Source organism: Hyla sarda, chromosome 11 (assembly GCF_029499605.1).
Source record: "Hyla sarda isolate aHylSar1 chromosome 11, aHylSar1.hap1, whole genome shotgun sequence".
Taxonomy (NCBI): domain Eukaryota; kingdom Metazoa; phylum Chordata; class Amphibia; order Anura; family Hylidae; genus Hyla; species Hyla sarda.
Genome location: NC_079199.1, coordinates 29,865,367 through 29,886,235, shown reverse-complemented (window position 1 = coordinate 29,886,235; position 20,869 = coordinate 29,865,367). Strand labels below are relative to the sequence as shown.

The 20,869-nt window shown below is 43.1% G+C and overlaps 1 protein-coding gene across 4 annotated transcripts in view; it reads left to right on the top strand.

The window, feature by feature from the left end:
- The window catches only part of PSEN1 (presenilin 1), a 73,350-nt gene that overhangs the window by 28,099 nt on the left and 24,382 nt on the right, over positions 1 to 20,869 (top strand). For all 4 annotated transcript variants that reach the window (XM_056546270.1, XM_056546273.1, XM_056546272.1 and 1 more), the window contains exons 4-5: positions 3,475 to 3,707; positions 17,775 to 17,916. In XM_056546270.1, coding sequence (XP_056402245.1) covers positions 3,475 to 3,707; positions 17,775 to 17,916 — 375 coding nt within the window. The remainder of the gene's footprint in view (positions 1 to 3,474; positions 3,708 to 17,774; positions 17,917 to 20,869) is intronic.

Here is a 20,869-nt window from a genome sequence, read left to right as displayed (position 1 = left end):
TGGTCTAGACGGCTGTGTGAACGCAGCCTAACCTGTTGCTAATAAAATTTGCTAAATTTTTTAAATGTTGTACACAGCCAGTTTTGTAAGCCGGGTCTGGGCTGGTGTATGTGTGAGGTGTAATCGAGGGCCTTACAACAAAGTTGTGATTTAATTATTTATTTATTAATTCAAGAAACATCACATTTTTTAATCAGTTACCACTGCAAAATGAAAAACCAAAAGTGTTTATCAAAGCCGTTTTAGACAAAATCACTTCAGAAACTTTCCTGCAGTTTTTTTTTTTTTATGACCTTGCCCATTAAATATTTTTATACCATATTTTATATAATATTCTGTAAACTTGTTTCTAAGCCTCTTATCTCCACATCTCATGCTCTGATGATTAGTCTTAGTCCTTCTCTTCTCTGGAAGATATTATGTAATAAATACAAGAAATAACAGGAAGTATCATAATCCACAGGCCTGTCAGTCAACCATCTCCCCAAGGCTTTCATGTAGTTTAAAAGGGGAACTCCGGTGGTTAATTTTCTTTATTATATGGCATCTTGTTTGTAAGTTTAGTTTTTTTGTAACATACATGTGTTATATGTTTTGGCAGCATGTGTTTTTCTTACCTGTTTGTTGGGCAGGAAGTTCTGTAGTTCCGAGGGTTTTCTTTTACTGTTGTCCACAGTTCTGAGTCTGTTGTGGACAAGATGTCACAGCTTTTATTTATTTATTTTCTCTGTCTGCATGAGAGAAATAAGCCACGCCCCCTCATCCAGCTGAGTACACAGCTCCTCCCCTCCCCCCTACTCTGTATTCTAAGGATGCAGGTCTGTACAGGAGAAGGACCTCACAGAGAAGATAAGTGTTATCTGAAGGGGAGGATGAGAAGGTGCACGGGGTGGGGATGTATGGACTGCAGGGGAATAAATCTCATACTGGGAATGATCTCTATATGTGAAGGGGGGGACTACTTAATGACACATGCTGGGAGTTGTAGTCCCTGTTGTGTGTGTGTGTGTGTTTGTATGCTAGGGTTTACAAACCAGTGTGCCTCCAGCTGTTGCAAAAGTACAACTCTCAGCATGCCCTGACAGACTTTGGGCATGCTGGGAGTTGTAGATTTGCAACAGCTGGAGGCACACTGGTTGGGAAACACTGTTCTAGCCTATTCAGCATACACATCATGTTACACCAGTGTTTCCCAACCAGTGTGCCCCCAGCTGTTGCAAAACTACAACTCCTAGCATGCCCAAAGGCTGTCAGGGCATGCTGGGAGTTGTAGTTTTGCAGCACCTGGAGGCACCCTGGTTGGGAAACACTGGTGTATGCCCTACAGAGGTGTGGTGAACTACAACCCCCAGGAGACTACAGAGGCAGCATGCTGGTGTTATACCACAGACTGAAGACTCCTGAATGACACATGCTGGGAGTTGTAGTCCCTTTTGTGTGTGTATGACAGTGTATCCCAACCAGGGCTGATTTATATTAGTGTACTGTGTATAAGGGGGCTGACCCGGGAAAAAAGTGGGATGGGTAAAGGGCGAAACAAACAAACAAAAATTTAAAAAGAGCTGCCCCAAACCAGCAAGGCATATGGCATGCTGGGATTTGTAGTTTTCAGCACAGCAAGAAACAGAAAATAGAAGCAAAGATAGGAAAACGAAGTGGGGGATAAAAAGACAACAAAGAACCGAAATAGAGTAGCCTAAACAACAAGAATAGAAATGAAACAAAACAAATAGGGAAAGTCAAAAATGGAAAAACACGTTGACCACCGGAGTACCCTTTTTAAGTTTTTTTGTTAGTGTATTGGAACTGATGTCTTGTATGTTAGGTCACCTTATATAGTAATGCGATCTGTTAACATATATGGTTATTGGACAATTGCATTCTTATGTTTCTCCTTTATCTGAGTCTCTGTGAGCTTGACCATCGACAGTAACTCAAGCTAAAGGCTTATTTACATAGTGATCAATAATCTACTGCTACCACATTGTGATATTTTTGCATTCTCCATGGCTTCGTGTACATAGCAGAGCCAAAAGGCAGAAATACTTTATAGAGGATTGCAGAGTACAGTGAAGGTAAAAAGTATTTGATCCTCTGTACTTTTTTTTTTTTTCCCCACTGACGAAGAAATGACCAGTCTCTCTAAATTTTAATTGTCTGTTTATTTGAACAGTGAGAAACAGATTAACACAAAAAAAATCTAGAAACAAACACTTCAAGTAAGTTATGAATTGATTTGCAGTCTACTTGGTAAAATAAGTATTTGATCCCCTATCAATCAGCAAGATTTCAGGCTCCCAAGTGTCTTTTATGCAGGTAATGAGCTGTGAGTGCTCCTAATCTCAGCTCATTACCTGTATTAAAATGAGCTGAGATTAGGAGCACTCTCAGCTCATTACCAGCATAAAAGACACCTGGGAGCCTGAAATCTTGCTGATTGATAGGGGATCAATCAGCCATGGCCATGGTAATGATTCCAAACTCTTCACCATGGCCAAGACCAAAGAACTGTCCAAGCATGTCAGGGGCAAGATTGTAGACCCACATAAGGCTGGAGTGGGCCACAAGACCATCGCCAAGCAGCTTGGTGGGAAGTTAACAGTTAGTGAGATTATTTTCCAATGATAGAATATTAGCATGTGCTCGAAATACGTCAAGATGGGATTGAATTGGGTTGACTGTGTACTCTGTGTACTATTACAAGGAATAGAGATTAATTTAATTCAAGTGCTGGATTGATCTTTTTGGTCCTAATAATATTAAAGGGGTACTAAGGTGGAAAACATTTTTTTTTTTTTTTTTTTATCAACTGGTGCCAGAAAGATAAACAGATTTGTAAATGACTTCTATTTAAAAAAAAAAAAAAAAAAAAAAGTCTTTACCCTTCCAGTACTTTTTAGCAGCTGTATGCTACAGAGCAAATTCTTTTCTTTTTGAATTTATTTTTTGTCTTGTCCACAGTGCTCTCTGCTGACACCTGATGCCCGTATCAGTAACTGTCCAGAGCAGGAGAAAATCCCCATAGCAAACCTATGCTGCTCTGGACAGTTCCTGATACGGGCATCAGGTGTCAGCAGAGAGCACTGTGGACAAGACAAAAAAAGAAATTCAAAAAGAAAAGAATTTCCTCTGTAGCATACAGCTGCTAATAAGTACCGGAAAGGTAATTTTATTTTATTTTTTTTAGAATTCATTTACAAATCTGTTTAACTTTTTGGCACCAGTTGATTTAAAAAAAAAATTAAAATAAAAAAAAAAGTTTCCACCGGAGTACCCCTTTAAGCAATAGATGGATAAGAGTCCACAAAATTATTGAATTATTGACTAGTGATCCATACCCCCTCTAAAAAAAAATAAAAACAGTCCTGGTCAGATAAATCTTCTCCATTAGAGATGGTTACGTGTGATCTATAATACATTTGTTTTTCCTACTGCTCCAAAGTTTTTTTCATTATGTAATTTTTGGTCTTCCAGAATGACAACAGTGATCGCAGAAACACTGAACGTTCCGAATCCCAGAGCAATGGACAGACGCAGAGCAGCTCGCAGCAAGTGCTGGAACAAGACGAGGAAGAAGACGAGGAGCTTACACTGAGATATGGTGCCAAGCATGTAATTATGCTTTTTGTGCCAGTAACACTTTGTATGGTGGTCGTGGTAGCAACAATAAAGTCGGTCAGCTTTTACACGAGAAAAGATGGACAGCTGTGAGTATAGCTTCATGTATCACCAGACTGGATTGTTCTGCAATCTCAGCTGAATTATGTTTATTTTTAATTTTTTTTAATAAAAGATGTTTTGTAATATTTCAGAAGTGTAGCTCACGTCAGTCGGTAAGGTTTCTGTATGGGCAGCTATGTGCACCCATAGCCTTTTGAAATATATTCTAAAGGAGTAAAGCAGTGTTTCCCAACCAGGGTGGCTCCGGCTGTTGTAAAACTACAACTCCCAGCATGCCCGGACAGCCGTTGGCTGTCCGGGCATGCTGGGAGTTGTAGTTTTGCAACAGCTGGAGGCACCCTGGTTGGGAAAAAGTGTAGTTAAAGGGGTATTCCAGGGAAAAAATAATTTTTTTTTTATATCAACTGGCTCCAGAAAGTTAAACAGATTTGTAAATTACTTCTATTAAAAAAAATCTTAATCCTTTCAATAATTATCAGCTGCTGAAGTTGAGTTGTTGTTTTCTTTCTGGCAACAGTGCTCTCTGCTGACATCTCTGCTTGTCTCGGGAACTGCACAGAGTAGAATAGGTTTGCTATGGGGATTTGTTTCTAAACTGGGTGGTTCCCGAGACAAGTGTCATCAGAGAGCACTTAGACAGAAAAGAACAACTCGACTTCATCAGCTCATAAGTACTGAAAGGATTAAGATTTTTTTTAACAGAAGTAATTTACAAATCTGTTTAACTTTCTGGAGCCAGTTGATATATAAAAAAAAAAAGTTTTTTCCTGGATAACCTGATTAAGTGTGGCGAATGGCAGATTTTATTACCTCTTATAGATTTAGGGCTAGTTCACATGAATATAACCTGTGTGGTTTTTGAAAGAAACCATATAAATATCCACAGGTAAAGCCACACAGTTGTACCTAAAAAAAAAAAAAAAAAAACATTGATATTGATTTTAACGGAGGATGCAGAAAAAAAATTGCAGTTTTTTTAACCCCATCTATCTTTTTCTTTTTTCTGCCAATTGACATGTCACTTCTGAACGGTTTCACTCTGAGCTCCCATTGAAGTCAATGGGAACTTTCAATAGGGTACCCCAGGACTGAACTTTTTAAATCCTTCGTTGTGATCTTCCTCCACCTGGTGATTGCCTGGAGTTGATGCGTTAAACTGCAGTTCAGCTTATTGCTGGTTGCAGTGATGTCACGCAGTGTGACGTATTAGACCCCCTACCAGGAAGAAGTACAGGGCTATATACATCACGCTACCGCTCAGCCAATCACTGGCTGTGGTGAGAATTCACTGCGAACGGCGATTACGTGAGCTGCAGTTTGACATGTCAAGCCCTGGCAACCACCAGGAAGAGGACCGCACCAAGGAAGCAACGGGAGGAAAGTCCAGATTGTGTTAACACACAAGATTTGTAAAGCTGTTGACTTCATGGTTGTGTTTGATAAGGAATTTTGCAGCAGTAATGTATTTGCTATGTGAGACTTGGTAACGTTTTGTAGGTGCAACTTGCCTCCTAACTTTGCAAACCCACGCCACTTCCAACCATACCTAAAACTTTCTAAAGTCAGCACAGGCAGTTTTCTCATAGCCAAAGTTACCACATTCCGTGCAACAAAAATGATAACTTTGGCGCACAAGAGACAAAATTCCAACCAGAAAACATGCTACACTAATAGATTGACAGCAACCTGTAATTCCCTGCCTTGTTCTTTCTACATCTGTAGCATGTGAATTCTTACTGAATGCTTAGGCTGTGTTCCCATGTTGCAATGTGCATATTTTCCCCCCTATGCTCTTCCAAAATCCAGGCAAAACCATAGTTTTTTTATTTATTTTTTATTTGTTTTGGCATATTTTCAAAAATTTCAGAAATGGCAAAGTGTGATCACACCCTTATATTGGCTGCTTAAATGAGCAAAGCCCTTGATTTATCTTGTGTTCACTGTGTTTACATTATTGCAGTCAGTTTTTAACCCCTTAAGGACCCAGGACGTACTAGAACGTCCTGGCACCCTGGGCTTTAAGGACCCAGGACGTACTAGTACGTCCTGGTGTTTCTCCGGTCTCTGCCGTGCCCCGGGCAGAGATCGGAAGCGGATGCCTGCTGAAATCCTTCAGCAGGCATCCAGGGCAAACGCCGAGGAGGGCCATGTAAGCCCCCCATGTCGGCGATCGCCGCAAATCGCAAGGGAAATCGCCCTTGCGATCTGCGGCGATACCGGGCTGATCGGGTCTCTGGGACCCGACCACCCGGTAATTTCGCATGATCCCGGCTGTCACAGACAGTCAGGACCATGCTAAAGCATAGGAGCGAGGTGGCAAGCCTGCCACCTCCTCCGATCCCCTGCGATCCGTCGGTTAGTTAACCGACCAATCGCAGGGGGGGGGGGGGGGGGGCGGTTACTTCCTCCCGTCCTGCCCCTTGAAGTCCGGAGAGGACGGGAGGAAGACCGGAGAACGCGGCGGGGGACGGGGGAGTGCTGGGGACCAGCCCCGGTACTTACCTCGTCCCTGAAGACCCGGATCCCGGCGAGGAAGATGGCGGCGGCGGCGACAGGTGAGTAGATCTTCAGCCGCGGTCGGGCCCTTTACAGCAATGCACGTCGCCGTAAAGCGACATGCATTGCTGTAATGGGACCCTGTAAACTACAACTCCCAGCATGCCAGACAGCTCTTGGCGTCTGGGCATGCTGGGAGTTGCAGTTTTGCAACATCTGGAGGTCCACAGTTTGGAGACCACTGTGCCCTTCCAGATGTTGCAAAACTACACATCCTCAGCATGCCCTTACTGTCCAGGCATGCTGGGATTTGTAGTTCTGTAACATCTGGCCCTTCAGATGTTGCAGAACTACAACTCCCAGCATGCCTGGACAGTTTTGGCATACTGGGAGTTGTAGTTTTGCAACATCTGGAGGGCTGCAGCTTGGACACCACTACACAGTGGTCCCCAAACTGTTCTCCTCCAGCTGTTACGTAACCACTACTCCCAATATGCCCTTCGGCTGCCTGGGCATGCTGGGAGTTGTGGTTTTGCAACAACTGGAGGCACACTGGTTGGGAAACATTGTCTGTTTCCTAACTCAGTGTTTCCCAAACCGTGTGCCTCCAGCTGTTGCAAAACTATAACTGCCAGCATGCACTGATAGACTGCATGCTGGGAGTTGTAGTTTTGCACCAGCTGGAGGTCCCCCCCCCCCCCCCCCCCCCTGTGAATGTACAGGGTACATTCACATGGGCAGGGGGCTTACAGTGAGTATCAGGCTGCAAGTTTGCGATGCAGCAAATTTTGCGCGGCAGCTCAAACTTGTAGCGGGAAACTCGCTGTAATCCCCCGCCCGTGTGACTGTACCCTAAAAACACTACACTACACTAACACAAAAAATAAAAAGTAAAAAACACTACATATACACATACCCCTACACAGCCCCCCTCCCCAATAAAAATGAAAAACGTCTGGTACGCCACTGTTTCCAAAATGGAGCCTCCAGCTGTTGCAAAACAACAACTCCCAGTATTGCCGGACAGCCGTTGACTGTCCAAGCATGCTGGGAGTTTTGCAACAGCTGGAGGCACACGGTTTGGGAATCTCTGGCGTAGAATACCCCTATGTCCACCCCTATGCAAATCCCTAATTCAGGCCTCAAATGCGCATGGCGCTCTCACTTCGGAACCCTGTCGTATTTCAAGGAAACAGTTTAGGGTCACATATGGGGTATCGCCGTACTCGGGAGAAATTGCCTAACAAATTTTGGGGGACTTTTTCTCCTTTCACCCCTTATGAAAAGGGGAAGTTGGGGTCTACACCAGCATGTTGGTATAAAAAAAAAATTTTTTTTACACTAACATGCTGGTGTTGCCCTATACTTTTCATTTTGACAAGAGGTAAAGGGGAAAAAAGCCCCCCAAAATTTGTAATGCAGTTTCTCCTGACTACGGAGATACCCCATAAGTGGGCGCAAAGTGCTCTGGGGGCGCACAACAAGGCTCAGAAGGGAGAGTGCGCCATGTACATTTGAGGTGATTTGCACAGGGGTGGCTGATTGTTACAGCGGTTTTGACAAACGCAAAAAAGAAAAAAAAAAACACATGTGACCCCATTTCGGAAACTACACCCCTCACGGAATGTAATGAGGGTTGCAGTGAGAATTTACACCCCACAGGTGTCTGACGGATCTTTGGAACAATGGGCTGTGCAAATAAAAAATTTTGTACAGCCCACTGTTCCAAAGATCTGACAGACACCAGTTGGGGGTAAATGCTCACTGTACCGCTTGTTACGTTCCTCAAGGGGTCTGGTTTCCAAAATGGTATGCCATGTGGGGGTTATTTTGCTGTCCTGGCACCATAGGGGCTTCCTAAATGCGACATACCCCTGTGTAGGGGTATGTGCCCGCTCAGCCAATCATTCAGTCACTCCTGCTCGTCTTCGAGGCTGGGGGCCAGAGCGCTCCAAGGATGAGTAGATTGCTGGGTCCCATACAGAAGATTGTAGGTGGGGGGGAGGTCCATCCACTGGAATAAGTTGACTTTCCTGGGGTACCCCTTTAAGCTAAAACTACGGTACCTGTTTTGTACAGATCACTCTCCAGCAGGATCCACTACTCTACTTGATTGTGTGTACCTGGGGCTTGCCATAAAGAATATCTCTAAATGCTGTTAAAAACAGCTCGGGCAAGATAGACGCCCCCCCCCCCCCCCCCCATAATAATGTACTGAAAACAATTACGATCAGAAAACAGCAACAGATATTTTTTTCTTTATTTAGCCTTTCCATAACTAATAAATAAGGACAAACAGTGTAAACCATTCATATAGAACCCCCCCCCCCCTTATCCCACTCCCCTCCCTCGCTCCCCCCAGCCAGCTAGGTTCTCTCATCCCATTTACCGTATATACTCGAGTATAAGCCGAGTTTTTCAGCACGATTTTTCGTGCTGAAACCCCCCCCCCCCCCCCGGGCTAATACTCAAGTGACATTGGCTGTCCCGGCATGCTGGGAGTTGTAGTTTTGAAACCTCTGGAGGTCCGCAGGTTGAAGAGCACTGCGGCCTTCGTCATCATCCAGACCCCCCCTTTAGTCTTCTACTCACCTCCCCTCGGTGGGAAGGAAGGATGAGCTTGTCCGGGCCATCTATGCTGCAGGGACCGTCCGGTGGGGAGGGTTAGTCGTTCTGGGCTTTGCATTTTCACCCGGGGAGCCCTCTTCTCCGCTCCGGCCCAGGACTAGTGACGTTGCCTTGACGGAGACGCACAGGGACGTGCATGAACGTGAAAATGGACAGCCCGGAACGACTAACCCTCCCCACTGGACGGTCCCTGCAGCATAGATGGCCCGGATCAGCGCACCCTTCCTTCCCACCGAGGGGAGGGGAGTAGAAGACTAAAGGGGGTGTCTGGATGATGACGAAGGCCGCAGTGGTCTTCAACCTGCGGACCTCCAGAGGTTTCAAAACAACAACTCCCAGCATGCCCGGACAGCCAATGTCTGTCCGGGCATGCTGGGAGTTGTAGTATTGCAACATCTGGAGGTCCGCAGGTTGAAGACCACTGAGAAGGGATTGACAGGCGGTGATGATGAAGGGGGGGGATGATAACGGGAGTCTGGATGATGACATGGGGGGATGATGTATTTCCCACCCTAGGCTTATAGTCGAGTCAATAACTTTTCCTGGGTTTTTGGGGGGAAATTAGGGGCCTCGGCATATATTCGGGTCGGCTTATACTCGAGTATATACGGTACTCCTTTCAGTATACACCTTCGACCATCTCTCTTCCCTCTGTAGATAGACTCATATCTTTTTATCTGTTTTACTGCATTTTGCCATTCCTTCTCTGTAGGCAGTTCTGGGGCAAACCATCTCCTTAAAATTAATATCTTTGCCATACAAAAAACTTTTAGAGTAACATTACTCCTTTCTCTACCTGTTATTCCTATACCAAGGATAGCTGATTTTACATCAAAATACATTTTTATTCTTGACTTCCTTTCTATAGTCTCATACACCTCCTGCCAGAACTTGTTGATCTTAGGACATCCCCAGGACATATAAGGTCTGCCTCTTCTGCCAAACACTTTGGACACGTTGAATAAATTCTTTCCCCGATATTATAAATTTAGATTTCTGGCTCATGTGTTTTCTCCTCCTTACATTCTAAGATCCATAACATTTTTGTTTTTCGACTGACAAAGTTGTATTATGGCTTATTTTCTGCGTGACGAGTTGGAATTTCCAAAGATTAACTTTTTTTTTTTATCATACAATGTATTAGAAAGCCAGAAAAAAATTATATGCAGGGCAAAATTGAAAAAAATATGCAATCGCACAATTTTGGAAGGCAATAACTTTCTTAGAGTTCAAAATACGGTAAATCTGCCATTTCATGTTTATTCTATGGGTCAGTACAATTCCGATGATACCAAACTTGAATAATTTTTGTTTCAATTTAATGTAAAAAAAAAAAAAATGTAAACCTTGCAATATATATACCGTATATAAAAAAAAACTTTGTTCATTACCATGTTCTCACCCCTATAACTTTATTTTTTCCACCTACAGAGCTGTTCTAGGGTTTGCTTTTTGCGCCATGAGCTGTAGTTTTTAACGTTACCACTTTTGTGTCATTCTGGATTTTTTATGAATCACTTTTTATTGCATTTTGGGGATGTAATGTAACCAAAAAATCATCAATTTTGGCGCTTGGAATTTTTTTGCGTTTACGCCGTTAACCGTGCAGGATCAGAAACATAATAATTTAATAGTTCGGACAATTATGCATGCGGCGATACCAAGTGTGTGTTATTTTGTTCTTGTACAGTGTTTTATTTTAAAAATGGGGAAAAGGGGGTGATTAGAATTTTTATCAGGAGAGGGATTTTTTAAATATTTTTAAAAACATTTTTTTACTTTTGTTATACACATTTTTTGGCCTCCCTAGGGGCCTATCATAAGCCATCATCAGATGGCTTACATAGATCAATGTAATGCTATTGCATTACATAGATCTATGAAATCTGTGCTTGATTGCTAAGGGCTGCCTAAGTGAGCCCTAAGCAATAACAGAGCCAGGGAAGACGCCGAGGAGCAGGTAAGTAAGACCTCGGGCTTCCCTAGCAACCCATAGATTTAATGGCGGGGGGTTATGGGACCACTAGACACCAGGGAATAGCGCCATTTAGTGTGCAAATGTCGTGATCTGTATAGATCACAATTTTTAACCAGTTAAATGACGGACCTCGGCGCGATTGCCGAAGCCCATCCTTTCCGGGAGATGTCAGCTGCTGATAGCTGTGGACATCTCCTGGTCATGACGCGGACCCGACCTGCAGGCCCCCGTCATGTCCGCCCACCTGACCTATGACGTTACATGTATGTCATGGGTCGGGAAGGGGTTAAGGACCCAGGGTTTACCTGTATGCCCTGAGTCCGCTCCCTTTCTATAAGGCGGGGCCATGGCCTCATAGGGGGTCGGGCCCGGCCTCTAACAACAGCCGGGACCCGTGGCTAATAGCTATTAACCCTTTGGATGCGGCATTCAAAGTTGATTGCTGCGTCTAAAGTGAAAGTAAACTACCCCCGGCTAGCTCAGTGGGCTGTGTGTCCGATCGCCAAATGACTGCTTAGTGCCTGAGATCCAGGCATGAGCAGTCAACCGTCAGAATCATTGATCAATGTCATCCTATGAGATAACAACGATCAATGTAAAAGATCAAACGTGTGCAGTATTATAGTCCCCTATGGGAGCTGTAACATTGCAAAAAAAAAGTGAAAAAAAAAGTTAATAAAGATCATTTAACCCCTTCCCTAATAAGTTTGAATCCCCTCCCTTTTCCCATAAAAAAAAAGTGTAAATAAAAATAAACATATGTGGTATCGCTGCATGCGGAGATGTCCGAATTATAAAAAATATATTGTTAATCAAACCGCACGGTCAATGGCGTACACGCAAAAAAAATCCAAAGTCCAAATTAGCGGATTTTTGGTCACTCTTTATATCATGAAAAAATGAATTAAAAGTGATCAAATAGTCCGATCAATACAAAAATGGTACTGCTAAAAACTTAAGATTACAGCGCAAAAAATGAGCCCTCATACCGGCCCGTACGGGGAAAAATAAAAAGTTATAGGGGTCAGAAGTTGACAATTTTAAAACTATAAATTTTCCTGCATGTACTTATGATTTTTTCCAGAAGTATAACAAAATCAAACCTATATAAGTAGGGGATCATTTTAATCATATGGATCTACAGAATAAAGATAAGGTGTATTTTTTTTACCGAAAAATGTACTGCATTGAGAAGTAATTTACAAATCTGTTGAACTTTCCGTCACCAGTTGATTTGAAAAAAATTATTTTTCACCCGAGTACCCCTTTAAAGGAAGAGTGATCAAAAACTAGGTGGAACAATTCTCAATGTTCTGGATGCTGGGGAGCAGAGTAACCCTTTAAGATGCTCCATTTTAATACATGCAGTACTCATTTCTGCCACTAGATGTCACAGAAGAATTTTATTTTTTATTTTTTTGTTTAAGTATCTTAATAAAGCATAGCATATATACCAAAGTCGTCCTTCAAAATAAACAGAATGCGGCACTCGACAATTTCGAGGAAAAAATGCTTTCTATTCCATCTTAGTACAGTTTAGAAATTACAACCAGCAGGTATAGGACAAAGTGCAAACAAGACTGCCACATATACTGTGTACCCAAGTTTTGTTGATTTATTTTTAAGTTGGTTCAGGTAAGGGTCAGTGTTGTACACTACTAAGCTACTTAAAATGCTTCAAATTCTGGTTGTTACGGAAGGGAGATATTTATCGCACTGGAATGTACTGTTAATCATGATCACGATTGCGTGGTAACTGTGCCCATGCAGTAATCACCTGGATCACCACTGTACTACAGAATGCTCATGCCAATCATGAATCCAGTGTTTCCCAACCAGGGTGCCTCCAGCTGTTGCAAAACTAAAAGTCCCAGCATGCCCGGACAGCCAAAGGCTGTCCGGGCATGCTGGGACTTTTAGTTTTGCAACAGCTGGAGGCACCCTGGTTGGGAAACACTGGATTAACTCTTTCATTGCTTCTATCAAACTTGATTGTACAAGAGGTGACCCCCAATTTATACCAGTGATTGCCGGGCTTGGCGTCACTCGAGCCGGCCTAGTACTCAAGGGCTATTTTTGCTTATGTGTATTAGGGTATAGAGATCTCTCCCCTCAATGTACAGAATGACAAACTAATTGTTAAAGGGGTACTCCACTGGAAAAAAATTTTTTTTAAATCAACTGGTGCCAGAAAGTTAAAACAGATTTGTAACTTATTTCTATTCAAAAATATTAATCCTTCCAGTACTTATCAGCTGCTGTATGCTCCACAGGAAGTTCTTTTCTTTTTGAATTTCCTTGCTGTCTGACCACAGTGCTCTCTGCTGACACCTTTGTCTATTTTAGGAACTGTCCAGAGTAGGAGCAAATCCCCATAGCAAACCTATCCTGCTCTGGACAGTTCCTGACATGGACAGAGGTGTCAGCAGAGAGCACTGTGGTCAGACAGAAAGGAAATTCAAAAAGAAAAGAATTTCCGGTGGATCATACAGCAGCTGATAAGTACTGGAAGCATTAAGATTTTTCTATAGAAGTAATTTACAAATCTGTTTAACTTTCTGGCACCAGTTGATTTTAAATAAAAATGTTTTCCAGTGCAGTACCCCTTTAAAAAGGTTGTAGGTAAAAGGCCACAGGGCATCCGTTTCACGTTGAGACCACCTTGAGAATGAAGATGTTCAGCCTGAAAGCTTTACAAAGCTTTGACTTCCTTGCCAAGATTTAGTTATCCACAATACAGCATGTGTATGTGTTCTTATGGGTTTGTGCCAAAGAATGCATTAATGACTCTCGGTTAAATGCCGATATCACTTTTAGGTGTATCTAGAATGATTTACAATCTGAGGATTTCTTTGATTTATAACCCCTCCTGACAGAGAATATACATTTCGTGATATATGTTTGAGGCAGCTGTCTAAAGTTGTCCACGTACATTAGATTTGGTAGATACGAGGCGTAGAGCTAGCCGGCACCACTGCTTAATGGGAACAGTCACAAATTCTGTGCCGAAACCTATACAGTGATCCTTCAAGTTACAATATTAATTGGTTCCAGGACGACCATTGTAGGTTGAAACCATTGTATGTTGAGACCAGGAAAAAGTGAGAATTAAAGAAAAATAAGTAGATAACTAATAGAGATGAAGCAAGTCCTTACATATAAAAGTAAGAAAGATCTGCTGGGAGCTGTAATCACTGTCTATGTCAGTGTTTCCCAAGCAGGGAGCCTTCAGCTGTTGCAAAACTACAACTCTCAGCATGCCCGGACAGCCAAAGGCTGTCCGGGCATGCTGGGAGTTGTAGTTTTGCAACAGCTGGGGGCACCCTGCTTGGGAAACACTGGTCTATGTCGAGTACAGGGTCCTGTACAGTACATGCAATGTCCTAAAAAAAGTAAGAGCAAGGAGCAAGTAACCCTGGTACAGTTAAAGAGTACAGAACATGTAATACCTCCCTGTACTGTAGGGAGCGCTATCAGACATCAGTCAGTGCATACGCTTCAGTAATACAGGAGTTTTACCAGTAAATTGCCCATTCTGATTGGTCAGATCTTTCAGCCATTGACACGTTTCACAGATCTGCACTGTCCGTAACATTGTAAGTTGAGTCTGGTTTCAAGTTACAATGGTCCAGAAAAGACCATTGTAGGTTGAAACTCTTGTATGTTGAGGCCATTGTAAGTTGGGGGATCACTGTATAGTGCTCAGTGTCTATACCTGTGGTCTCCAAACTGTGGACCTCCCAGATGTTGCAAAATACAACTCCCAGCAAACGAGTCACCTTGGGTCACACGATTAAAGGATCACATGACTTGTCATGAGGGAGAAAAAACGTCAAGACACCCATAATTATTATTTTTTTATTTATTTAAGAAACACAAAGACTGAATCTTAGAATTGCGGGATGATTTTTTTGTGCCTTTTTTTTTTTTTTCCAAGGTCAAAAATCTCCCCCCCCCCCCCCCCCAAAAAAAAAATTATCTATACAGCAAGAGCTAATGACATAAAGAGAAGACAATAGCAGCTCAGCATTCCCCCCCCCTCCCTAAAGAATAAAAATAAATCTTTATATCGCATACACACATTCCGCAGTGCTGTATTCTCTAATTGATCCCATTGGGATCTAAAGTCTCTTATCAGTATGTTTTTGATGTGTGGGACCAAACCAGAGTACCCAGAGGAAACCCACACAAGCCCGGAGAGAACATATATGACATCTTCATAGGTCACAAAGCATGCTTACAAGCCTACACCATACAAAGAATAGACTCTAGAGCTGTTCATTGTGTCTATGTCCACGAGGCTTGACGTAAAACACATCTACTAAATGCTGTTTAAAAAGTAAATAAAAAAAGCGCTCAGGCAAGCCCTCCGACCCCACCAATAATCATGGCCGGCATTTATCATTGTAGGTGTAAGTGAAGAATTTTTCTACGCTTTTTTTTTTTTTTTTTGTGTGCTGGTAAGAGCATTTGATAAATTTTGTGCAGGTCACATTTTCTGAAATTTCTCTCGTGACATACACCAAAAAGCTAACCTAAGTCTGGGCTGGTGTAGTTTTAGAGAATTTTCAGTGGCTTTGCGCCTTTTTTGTGCCAAAATCAGTGGATTGCAACTCAAAATCAGCAGAAATGTGTAAACGAGAGTGCTGTGAATCGCTAAGAATTTGGCGATGCGATTCGACTCGCGATACCAGTGTGGCGATTCGATATTACCCGATACCGTCTAGGTGACGATACATCGCGATATATCCCGATTCTGTCTTTTACACTTTTATTAAAACGTTATTATTTTATACACCTTATTAGACTTTTAGGAGGAATCATTAGATTCCTCAGACAGATGAATAGAGTTCTATTGAACTCCATTAAGCTGTGATCCATTGATAGAGCCTGGTCCAGCCAGGCTCTATCAATGACCGAGCTACCTCCGGCTACCTCAGCGATCGCGCTGCGGGGGGGGGGGGGCGATCCACCCCACTAGCCCACCAGGGAGCATTCACAGATCCCTTTTAGACGCCGCTGTCGGCTTTGACAGCGGCGATCTAAAGGGTTAATAGCCAGCCGCGGCGATCGCTGCATGCTGGCTATTAGCGGCGGCCCCCGGCTATTGAGAACAGCCGGGGGGCTGCAGAGTATGGAGCGGGGGCAGGAGTCCGGAACCCGGTCCATACACCCTTCTGAGCGCCGCATGCTGGATATTAGCGCTGGTGATGCATCAGCGGCCCCCGGCTACTGAAATCAGCCGGGGGCCGTAGAGTATGGAGCGGGCACGAGTCGGGAGCCCTCTCCATACACCCAGAGCGACGCCACGTCGGATCCGGCCCTGCTTGCACGAGCCGGAAAAATTCACCTGCCCGGCACCACAAATGTGGAATTTGTATCTCCTGACATGCTGTTCCGGGTGTCAGGAGATACAAATTCCACATCCCTAAAAGGATCGATTCAAAAATATTTTGAATCGATTCAGTATCGCCAATTGAAAAATCGTGATAATCGCACAAATCGATTTTTTTTCTTACATCCCTAGTAAACCAAAAGGCGCAAATTAACCCTTCTTGCGCCTTTTTTTTGTTGTTGCCCTTTTTCTAGATTAAAAAACAGTCTAAAGACAATGAAAAATGTTGGCCAATATGCTTAAGATAAAAAAATAAATAAATAAATAAAATTAAACAAATGTAAGCATCCTGATCCAGATATTTTACAACCACAGAGATATGGAGTCTTACCTCTGATACTGAGGACTTTTTAATGTTAATCAATATTTTATTTTATTTTATTTTTTTACTTGTAATTCATCCACATTTTATGTACATAGAGGGAGATTTCTCAAAACCTGTGTAGAGGAAGAGTGGTGCAGTTGCCCATAGCGACCAATCAGATTTCTTCTTTCATTTTTCACAGAAGAAAGAAAGAGAAAATGAAAGATGCAATCTGGTTGCCATGGGCAACTGCACCACTTCTCTACTCAGGTTTTCACAACACTCCCACATAGTGTATACACATACAATGGCCCAGATTTATCAAACTGTGCGAGAGAAAAAGTGCAGGGATTTTCCCACAGCAGCCAATCACAGCTCAGCTTTCACTTTGCCAGAGCTTGTTAGCGGAGCTGTGATTGGTCGCTGTGGGAAAATCTCTCCACGTTTTCTCTCACGCAGTTTGATAAATCTGGGCCAATGTGTGTGTACAGAATGTTAATATTTAAGCGCACAGGGGGATATTTATCAAAAAGGAAAAGTTGCTCCGTTGCCCATAGCAACCAATCTGTTACTTTCATTTTGCAGAGGCCTTGTTAAAAACGAAAGAAGCGAGCTGATTGGTTGCTATGGGCAACTTGGCAACTTTTCCTCTGCACAGATTTTGATAAATCTCCCCAACAGTCTATCCTTTTCGACATGATTGAACACTGAAGCTCCCAATAAAGTGAGTAGAAGCCTTAGGACCAGTCCCCACTTTTTGACCGTGGCTCAGAGTGAAACGTCTGTGCCTGTGTGAACATACCCTTATCCTGAAGTCAATGAGTCCTATCCAGCCACCAGTTAGCTTTCTCCCTGTGGCTGCTGTAAAACAGATCTCTGAGCTACTGAAGGTCAAACAAGAGAGTTGCCCCCATAATATTGTACAGAAGAAATTAATCTGCAATGCTAAACTATTAGATCAGTGTTTCCCAACCAGCGTGCCTCCAGCTGTTGCAATGCTACAATTCCCAGCATGCCCGGACAGCCTTTGGCTGTCCGGGCATGCTGGGAGTTGTAGTTTTGCAACAGCTGGAGGCGCCCTGGTTGGCAAACACTGTATTAGATAATGTTTGGACCTTCAATCCTATTGCTACAAGTGTTGATGAATACGTGTTCTGTACCTGCTTCAATGTTATGCATTGTTATGAAACGTTCAATGTTATGAAATGTGAACATTTCTAGAATTCATGGGTGTGTTTCATCTTTACTGGAACGTTGATTTAATAATTTCAGAATTTTTGTGTTTCTTCTAGTATCTATACCCCATTCACAGAAGATACAGAAACAGTTGGACAAAGAGCCCTGAACTCCATCCTGAACGCTGCAATAATGATCAGTGTTATTATTGTGATGACCATCCTGCTAGTGGTTCTCTACAAGTATCGGTGTTATAAGGTGATTGGCCGGATTTCCCTCTATACCAATATTTGTTTGTCTGTGTCGTGTACCACAGCTTCAAAAGCATTCAGTTACATTGCAGCTCTTTCAGGTACCAGGTATAGCAACAACATAAAGGGTCACAGTTGTTTAAACTTGAATAGGCATCTGACACTCAACCCTGACATTGATGGTCTGTGTTATAGTCTCTGAAAAGACCTCAAAGCGTACCTGTCATATCACAGAAAAAAATAATCTGTTACTTGGTCTTGTAGATGCTTTACATGTTTTTTTATGTGTCTAGCTTCTGTATTTGGCTCACAAATCCCTCCTTTTCTGCTGCTCTTTCATTCTGACATCCACTGCTCAGGAAGGGGTGTGTCCCAGGCAAGCACTGAGCCCGCCCTCACTCATCATGCATTTATTTCCTCCCTGAGTCTGCTGTTGTGTTCTGGGTCTCTTCATCCAATTACTGCAGGGTGCTGTGTAACCCTCTCCTCTCTGATCAGACAGGAATCTGATAAACAGGACAGGAGTGAGCACAGAGGAGTGCTAGTCCTGCTCTTAATTCCTTGACTTATCCTCAGTCTGTGCTTCAGCTGGGACAAAGATGATGCTGCAGCTGGACAGGATTATGTTCTGGATGGTATGGGGACCCCTAGCTGTCTTTTATTATTTTTTATTATTTATTTATTTATTTTTTACACTTTTTGGGGTTGAAATAGGGAAAATGGGACAATTTATGTTTTTATTGGGGGAGGTTTTTTTTCCACATTTTGTTTTACTTTTACTTTATTTTTTACTTTTTTTTACTTTTTTTAGTTTTATTTTTACACTTTAATTGTCCCCATAGGGGACTATTTATAGCAATCATTCGATTGCTAATACTGTTCAGTGCTATGTATAGGAAATATCACTGATCAGTATTATCGGTCATCTTCTGCTCTGGTCTGCTCGACCAGAGCAGAAGACCTGTGGAAGGCAGCGGAGGCAAGTGAGGGGACCTCCGGCTGCCATGCTGGATGATCGGATTGCCGCGGCAGCGCTGCGGGCAATCCTATCATCCATTTTAATGTCCGCAATGCTGCAGATGCCATGATCGTGGATCGTGGATGTCCACCATTACCGGCGGGTCCCTAGCAGCAGCCGGGACCTGCCACGCATGACCCGAGCATCGCTCCGATGCTCGCGGTTATGTATAGGACGTAAATGTACGTCCTGGTGCGTTAAAGGAGTACTCTGGTGCAGACTGCTCCTGCTCTGTCCTGCCCTGGCTGCAAAAAAATGAAAATAAACCATCTCTCACCTTCCTGGGTTCCCGCGGAGCGCCACCACAGCTGATCGGTCCTCCAGTCCATCTTCTTCATACTTTCGTGTGAACGAAGCGTCACATGGCGCTCAGCCTATTATGGGCCGAGGCAGAACATCGCGGCGGCCGGCTATAGGCTGAGCGCCATGTGACTCTGTAGTATGAAGGAGATGGACCGGAGGACTGATCAGCTGTAGTGGAGCTCCGCGGGAACCCAGGAAGGTTAGTGATGGTTTATTTCATTTTTTTGCAGCCCGGGCAGGACGGAGCAGGAGTAGTCTGCACCAGAGTACTCCTTTAAGTACCAGCTCACCAGGACGGGGTTAAACTATTTGATTGACTATTTGTACTTTTCACTGAATTGTCAGATGGGTGGGAACTTTATTGATGTTACTCAGGATATTTAAATGGTGCTGCAGGGATGTGACTCTTTTGAGGGAAATTTTATTTTGCAATAAAGTTCCTGCCCATCTGAAAAGTCAGTTATATAGTAAAGACTGGTATATTTCAGTAACCCAAGGGCATAAGAAGAATCTAAAAACACCTCATGCTATAAAATGATATAAAAACTTTTTTTTACACTGGCAAAAAGTTGTCTAACTGTATTTGCTGAAAATGTAATTCCTCTTAAAGGGGTACTTATCAGCTGCTTTATTGTCCAGAGAAAGTTGTGAAGTTCTTTTATAGTCTGACTTCAGAAGACTTAAAGGTAGGAAGACAATGTAATAGAGCAGCAGGAAACGCTAGCAGAATGCTTGGATGTATAGGGAGAGGTATAAGCAGTAGAAAGAGAGAAGTACTCATGCCGCTGTACAGAACACCGGTGAGACCTCATTTGGAGTATTGTGCGCAGTACTGGAGACCGTATCTCCAGAACGATATAGATACTCTAGATAGAGTTCAAAGAAGAGCAACTAAACTAGTACTGTACATGTATTGCAGGATAAAACTTACCAGGAAAGATTAAAGGACCTTAACATGTATAGCTTGGAAGAAAGAAGAGACAGAGGGGATATGATAGAGACTTTTAAATACATAAAGGGAATCAACACGGTAAAGGAGGAGAGGATATTTAAAAGAAGAAAAACTACCACAAGAGGACATAGTTTTATATTAGAGGGGCAAAGATTTCTGCAGTAATATCAGGAAGTATTACTTTACGGAGAGAGTAGTGGATGCATGGAATAGCCTTCCTGCAGAAGTGGTCGCTGCAAATACGGTGAAGGAGTTTAAACATGCATGGGATAAGCAAAAGGCTATCCTTCATATAAGATAGGGCCAGGGACTATTCATAGCATTCAGATTATCGGGCAGACTAGATGGACCAAATGGTTCTTATCTGACAACACATTCTATAAGCGCGCTGTCCACACACCAGGAAATGATTGATATGTGACCCGCGGGCACAGGGCTTCTATTCCCGTTCCCCGATCGGGGATCTGAGAACAGAAGCTGTCAGCTTCTCCCCCTGCTGCGCTGTCCCCACATCGGAGATTCAATTACATGTGACCCGCAGGAGCAGCTCAGCTTTTCCCCCTGCAAGCGCACTGTCCCCATATCAGAGAATGCATTAACTTTCGCAGCACTTGTGCTCTCAAAGCGGGGAAACGTGGTCCCGCTGTGGGAGCCTACAACATACTGAAGAAAACTGTTAAAACACAG